At 35.6% G+C, this 7,500-nt stretch overlaps 1 protein-coding gene across 4 annotated transcripts in view; it reads left to right on the forward strand.

Moving 5' to 3' along the window:
* The window catches only part of LOC125041129 (helicase domino-like), a 39,026-nt gene extending 33,569 nt beyond the window's left edge, over nt 1–5,457 (forward strand). For 2 of the 4 annotated variants that reach the window (XM_047635903.1, XM_047635905.1), the window contains exons 26-33: nt 1–315; nt 503–642; nt 1,095–1,175; nt 1,320–1,484; nt 2,439–2,681; nt 3,286–3,516; nt 3,876–4,052; nt 4,319–5,457. The exon at nt 1–315 is cut by the window's left edge and continues 574 nt beyond it. In XM_047635903.1, the coding sequence (XP_047491859.1) occupies nt 1–315; nt 503–642; nt 1,095–1,175; nt 1,320–1,484; nt 2,439–2,681; nt 3,286–3,516; nt 3,876–4,052; nt 4,319–4,615 (1,649 nt within the window). In that variant the 3' untranslated portion in view covers nt 4,616–5,457. The remainder of the gene's footprint in view (nt 316–502; nt 643–1,094; nt 1,176–1,319; nt 1,485–2,438; nt 2,682–3,285; nt 3,517–3,875; nt 4,053–4,318) is intronic. The other 2 variants (XM_047635907.1, XM_047635906.1) reach the window with 2 other exon arrangements.
* The last annotated feature ends 2,043 nt before the right edge of the window (nt 5,458–7,500 follow it).

Here is a 7,500-nt window from a genome sequence, read left to right on the forward strand (position 1 = left end):
GTGGCCTGGCAAGCAAGGCGTCCTCTTCAGTGGTCCTCAGCCAGGGCACAGCCATGACTGTGGCCACAGTGACAGCTGCCACCACAGGAATCACCACCACAGCTGTAACATCTTCAGCAGCTGCTGCCATTTTAAGTGGTGTGCGCACTGCTGTTGGAACTTCAGGTGCTAACACTGGCAGAACAACACTTACTCTGCAAGAACTCCAAGTTCGTACCTCAGGAAGTAACCAAGGCACGGTTGTCAGTGTGGCTGGCTTGACCCAAGCACAGTTACAGACAGCTAAACTCTCCTCTCAGTCATCCACACAGAAAGGTATACCTTGTATTTTTCATGATAGTAGAATGTAGAATAATTATTTCTTGTTCTTTTACTTGCGACATACTATATGTACTTTTATGAATTTCTGATGGTTATGCTAATTGTAATTTTGAATTATTTTTTACAGCTATGCCTTTTTGTTGAAAATAATATTGGTTTCTTTATTTCCCTATATCAATAGGTTTAACAGGGGTCTCACGGTCTCTTACTCCAGCACAACTACAGTACCTGAAACAGCAAGCCCATGCTAGGCATGCTTTGGCTTTGCAGCAACAAGGAAAGGTAGTAACTACTGGAGACCAGTCCATCAAACGAGTCCAGGTACTGTTTAATTATGGCATGCAAAAGACCAGCCTAATCAGTAAACATCAGATGACTGAAATAGCCTTTGTTTACTAGCTACTACAATAACTCTTTTATGAACTAGACAATAAGTTCTTTGTTCTTGTATTATTCACATATTGACATACAAGTACAGAAAAAAAAATTGATACCTTATACTTTTCCCATTCATTATTCTCCCTATTCCTTCAAAGAAGTTTTCACAAAATCTTTCCTTCTTGTTTCACAATTATTAAAGATAGTTATAACACATTGATAAAAAAGGGTGTAATGGATTCTGAAGCAAAAGTTATTGAGTGTGTTATTATTGTGGTTGTTTTTATATTTTAAAGAAATGCTTGGAAAGCAGATTGCAACTTCTGAAATTTGTACGTAAATTAATTTTGTATGTAGGTTCGTAAGCTTATGTACTTTTCTTTTCATATGCACAGATTGCAGGACAGGCTGGAACAACTCAAAAGGTACAAGTTGCTGTATCTGGAGGGACCTTGGCTGGTATGACAGCTATACAGGTAAGGCCTAAGGACTAAGGACTTCTATTTGAGTGGTAAATCTCATTTTGAAAATTTCTAAAGCCATAATTTTTTTTAGAGAATATAGAAGCAATGTCTTTGATGTGCACTTCGGGATTAAAGTATTTAATCACTTTCAAACAGGTGAGTCAAGCTGGACGGACACAGCTAGTGAAACCTGGGACAGTTGTGGCTGGTGCCAGTGGCGTTGTGACGACAGGAAAAGCTGTAACACGAACTGTGACCGATCGGGAAGTTGCTGCCTTCCTCAAACAACAACAGCTTAATAAATCTGGCCAAGTGACTCAGGTAATTATTCCATTATGATTTATATATATTTTTATTGATGTCTCAATACTGAAAAGCCATTTGAGATTACATCACACATTCATTTGTGAAGTGCACAATTTTTTTTTTTTTTATTCTACCCCCTTGTGCACAATAAATCTTTCTTCATTCCTTTTTAAAAAACATTATTACAAGCTGCAAGAAAACATTCAGTTCCTCCCTCCACCCCCCAAAAAAAAAAAAATAATAATAATAAAAAAATAAATAAATAAATAATGATAATAATAGGAATGATAATGATGATGATGATAATAATAATAATAATAATGATAGTAGTTCCACTTCCCCGCTTGGGATGCTAATCACTTCTGGCACCAGAGGGGCTCAAACTTAACCCATTGGCTCTGGGTGCCTCACAGCCTGCATGTGGCAAAATCTGGGCATTAGGCTTAGGCTTGGGCCATACAAACACTCATATGCAGTATCTCCTTGTCTTCATAAGCATTTTTTGCTATTATCAAAGGTTTATATTTATCATCATTCAAATATGTTGTATCAGAATGTTTTCCTTGCACAGACTCCATATTATCTCTATAGGTAGTTTACTACTCGGTGCAGGAACAATATCAGTAAATAAGCATGTGTTATTTGTGTGCATAATTAATAATTTTGTATTAGATTATGGGCCTATTGTCCTCCTTGGAACAAGTGCATTCAACCCTCATTTACCAGTGGAAATAATGTTAGAGCCCCTGTCTAAATACCCAAAGAGTCTAATCTTCCTCCAAGAGCTTTGCGCACTCGTGGCAAGTCATTCTCATGACCTTGGTCTTCAACCAAATTTTTCATGACCGAACATTCCTGTTAACCAAGAACCGTGGTATATTTTTCCTTGACATGATGGTCATGTCACCTGGATCCAGTGTGTTTAATACATGAGATTTTTTTTCTTTTTTCTTTTTTCTTTTTAACCAGATATTTTCTCAATTGAAGGTGCAGGTACCATCAGCACAGTTACTAGCAGGTCTACAGGTGCAAGGTGGGGCGAGTGGAGGAGGCACCCCTGTAGCCACGCTTGTGAAGACTGTCAGTGCTCCATCCACCTTAGTGCACACACCCACATCAGTGACACTTCCTGCTTCAGCTATAAATGTAACACTCCCTCAAGCCCGAGTGACAACCGCTGCCACAGTAGCAAAGGCTAACACCACACAGCAGGTTCGTGAGAAACAGCGAGTATCCTTATTTTCATTAGATTAATGTGATTTATATAATTCGGGAAATATGTTATATCCACCCTGTGTATAATCATTATGCAAAGTGCATTTTGACAAAAGGAAGTGCAAAATCCAGTATTTCTTTAACAGATGTGGGGAATTCAAAGACATTATATATATATATATATATATATATATATATATATATATATATATATATATATATATATATATATATATATATATATATATATACACACAGAACATGTAACCTGTTAAATGGATTTTTTTTTTTTTTTTTTTTTTTTTTTTTTTTTTCCCCCACAAGAATTCTACTCCGCAGCCCTTTACCATCTCGGTTTTCTATACTTCCTAGTCACTGTACTGTGACATGTGCTCCAAATACATCCTCCTTAATATTTTTCAAAATACCAAATGTTTTCATTACTTTATCTACCAGTAGCAACTCTTTTCTATCATTTTAACATGGTAAGCATTAAAGCTGGCTTCAGCCCTGATGTGACTACCCTGACTCCTCTGTCACCTGTACTGTATTGTGCTTATGGATTTAGTGTTTTAATCTTGCAGATGCAATTTCATTACAGACTGTACGTAATATCTCCTTGCCACAACAGTTGTTAGCCAAGCATCGATCGTTGGTCGGGGTGAAAGGTCCTGTTGGCCTACAGTTAGGTGGGAAAGCTGTTGGTGGCACTGGTCTGAGCACAGTGCAGATAGTGCAAGGTGGCAGTCAGAAGCAGATGTCCCATGTCACTGTTCAGCAGATCCAGCAGGTCTTTAAGCAGGTTCCACAGACCATTCAACATATTACACAGGTAAATTTGGAAGTGATGTCAAATGCTTTTTTTTTTTTTATATATATATATATATATATATATATATATATATATATATATATATATATATATATATACATACACACACAATACATTATGACTGAATATAACTTTCAGCATAACAACTCATAACAGTTGTTCTGAGCAATGATTGAATGTTAAATGTGTGCACTCTCAGACTTGCATGCTTCACGTACACACAAAGTAACAAGAAAACCAAAGGGTTAACATATGAAAAGTTTTCAAACATGAACATTCTTGTGATGATTATGGATACAAAAAAAGATCTGAATATTGGCAGTTCCAAGTACATTCATTCAATGTCTTCTTCTCTGAAGGGTGGGACAGTAAGTGGCACAGTTGTAGGGAAGGCGGTAGCAGGAGGAAGTGTATCAGGGACAAATGTGACAGCATCTGGTGCCCAGGGAATTACCACCTCACACAGCACGAAGCTTGTTCCTATGACTGTTGCCTCTCACCAGCACCAGCCTCAACCCATAAAGCAGACCATTCAGGTAATGTGCATGGACCACATTTGCACCGCAGCAAATTAATTATCAGAAGTGTCTTTGCATAGAAATCTTTTTTTCTGTTTTTAAATTTTTTGGTGAATAGGGCAGACAGATTGTACCATTCTAGTTTTTACATGGTTTTCTGAAACTAATAAGTGTATTTTTATTATCAGCTGTGCATGTTAGAACTCTCCATGTGGCTAACCATAAATAAAGATGTAGATGCAGATTGAAATAGTGGGAATATTAAAATATGAATATGATTCCAGGTTGTATCTGCTGGGTCTTCTGTGGTTGGAGGCAATTCAGGCATTCGTGTTAGTGCTGGTGAACGTTCCTCCCCCTCAGCTCTGGCACTGCAGGCTGGCAAGATGACGAACCCAGCAATCCTGTCACAGGTGTCTGCAGCACTTCAGGGTCAGCCCATGTCTGTAGCAGTGAGGACACCCACACAGAGTCCTGTCAGAATACAGACATCAGCCCTGCAGACACAGCAAACAACCCAGACACAGCAAGGACAACAGCAGACTCAGCAACAAGGACAGCAACCAGGCGGGAGTCAGTAAACGTGACTGCTGTGGTGTCATGAAATGTGAATTGAGGATTTGACAATATTAGTAGTGTATTTTTTTATGATTATTATTATTAGACTTTGTCAACATTATTAGCGGATTTTTTTATTATGATTATCATCAGTCATTGTAATCATTACTGAAATGACTTATAATTAGTGATACATATTTATTGTATTAACAATAATTTGTATTGTCATATGTACATATTGCCATTAGCATTTCTTGATCATCATTATATGTATATGTATGTAATGATGAATATGTGAATAAATGTGAATAATTTGCAATGCAAATACAAAAAACTAAACAAAAAAATGTATAATGTTCTCCATTTTGACATTTTATGTCATCACTGTGTATATGGGTTACCTCAGACCAATATTTGATTTAAGGTGGGACAGATTATCATAATCACTATCATTATCACTATCATTTTCCACCAGTAACATTAGGTGTGGTATTTTTTAATGTTCATAAATTGGAAATTGTGATGACTCAATGGAGTTGATGTTGTTTTTTTCTCGGAAAAGGATTAACAGCAAGTTGCATGCTTATGCCACACATGCAAGTCTGGTGCTAGTACCACACGCACACTGGATATTGGAGCAGATGTGCATGTAGAGCATCCCGTTGGATGTAGCCATGTAACATCCAGTGCTTATTGTCTGGTTCAGTGTGGTACTGGTAGACGTCCATATCTGGTGCCCAATCAGGTGTGGTGTTCATTAGGTGTAATGCATATGTACTTGGCTTGAAATTTATTTGATTACAGTTATGGAAGTCCTTATGAGTAAAATTATTTTATATTTATAAATATATGCTTTGAAGATAAATATGTTTTTCTTGATTATCCTTTTATTTTATGTTATTAGTTCTGTAAACATACAAGGTTTACAATTTCATGTATATGATTATATCATATATAATGGAATTATAATTCAATAATACAAAATAAGATACATTGGATACAGCATCTTATTCCATATATTGCAATGTCATGAGGTAACTAATGAAATATGGTGGATCTTGCACCATCTTGCTCAATTAAATCTTATAACCCATGTGGAGAAGTGTTAATCAAGTCTGCTGAATCTGCTATTAAAAACTTCATATGGGAGATCATACTGAAGTGAGTTGTACTTTTATGACAATATTAATATAGTCCTCTCCACTTCCAAGTTTACTCATAGTGGTATACTTGTCTGATGCAAGTTTTGAAAATGATAGTTCATACATTATCAAAGCTGAGTTGTGAACTTGTACATGTTAACAATGAAAGAAATCTGCATAAGGATTAGCAAACCGAACTAATTTTTAAGTATTTATTGATGTGTCTGTATTGTATTTAACCCAATGCCACCGGGGAAAATGCTGTGCCTATTTTCTATATTATTTTGTGAAATGTCTGCCCATAGATGGCTCTGCTAGTGCTTAGCCACAAAGGAGTCAATTAGTAGACCTTGTGACCGTACCTGCTTTGAATTGGCGGGAAAAACATATTTTTTACTAGTGCTATGAATATCGATGGTGTTATTTTTATTATAAACATTACAATTATTATAATGTTTTTTAATATTAGTAACAGCAAAATAAGATACCATAAAATATTTTCGTAAATCAAAGAAAAGAGTGAACGGGCGAGACAGGCAGTACTCCCAACTGGCTCATTGGTGACTTAGTACAAGTGTAGCCATCTATGTGTAAAAACAATCAAACAAGTACTCACAGTGGGCATAGCATGTGTCTACCCGTCGGCAAGGGGTTAAGAAGTATGTAAACTGATAAATTGTTCAAGTTAACTTATTTTTTAAAAATATTCAGAAAATATATGGATACTAAATTAAATATGAGGTAGAGAGAAGGGACAGAAAATGGAAGCGGTGTAGGGTAAACTGAGGAGATTCATTACAAAATACCTCGGCCATCTCCAGACTCCAGTTGGCTGAGAAATATTACTTAGTGATCATTATTAACATTAAGAAATCTCCAGGATAAAGACACCATACATGAACCATAGCAAATGATACCTAATTAATTAGTGTTTTGACAATGAATTAAAATAAAATGAGATAAAGGTGCAGGGGCAAAATCATTACAAGAAATTCAAACACAGTTGACTCATTAATATACATATTCATAAAAAATTACACACTTAGCCATAGATGATATTAGAAGGTTAATTAGTAATAATACATCAATTCTGCAAGAAGCTCATAACATATAAGGAAAAAATGCTACCAATTCATAATTCTCAAAATTTCAATTCAACAGGGCAAGGTGAGCTCTTTAGTAACTAACAATATTGAGAAGACCTATAAGCTTACATATATACACAACAAAGTTCATAACTTTTGAGCACATCTTTCACAAGGAATATGTACTTCAGCCAATGGTACAGCAGAGAATATGGATTCCTGTTATTTTCTTTCATAAAGATTGGGTGTCAAGGTAATGGCATTACAGTTATGTTTTTTGTTTTTTTTGTTTTGTTTTTGTTTTGTCGATGGAGTAGATATTATGGAAACGCAAGCAGAAGAGCATTTTGAAAATGGAAGCAAATGAAACAAATCCAAATATAAGATGTAAAGAGTATTTGATGAGTTATGGTACCCCTATTATCATGTGCAATGCTATGAAAATTATATAGTTGTTAATAACACTGAAGTCGAATGATAACGAAATATAACAAAAAAAAAATATTTGAAGATCCTAACCAATCAAAGAAAAAAAAATATGAATGAGAGAAATATATGAAGTTCCTATCTAGATGTTATTATTAATTCTATCAATACCTATTTTAATCTTATCAGTCTTCCGTTAATGAAGTTGGTGAATGGGCAGGGAGAATGATTAATTACTTGTCATCATACTGGAAG

The sequence above is a fragment of the Penaeus chinensis genome, chromosome 30 (assembly GCF_019202785.1).
Source record: "Penaeus chinensis breed Huanghai No. 1 chromosome 30, ASM1920278v2, whole genome shotgun sequence".
NCBI lineage: Eukaryota > Metazoa > Arthropoda > Malacostraca > Decapoda > Penaeidae > Penaeus > Penaeus chinensis.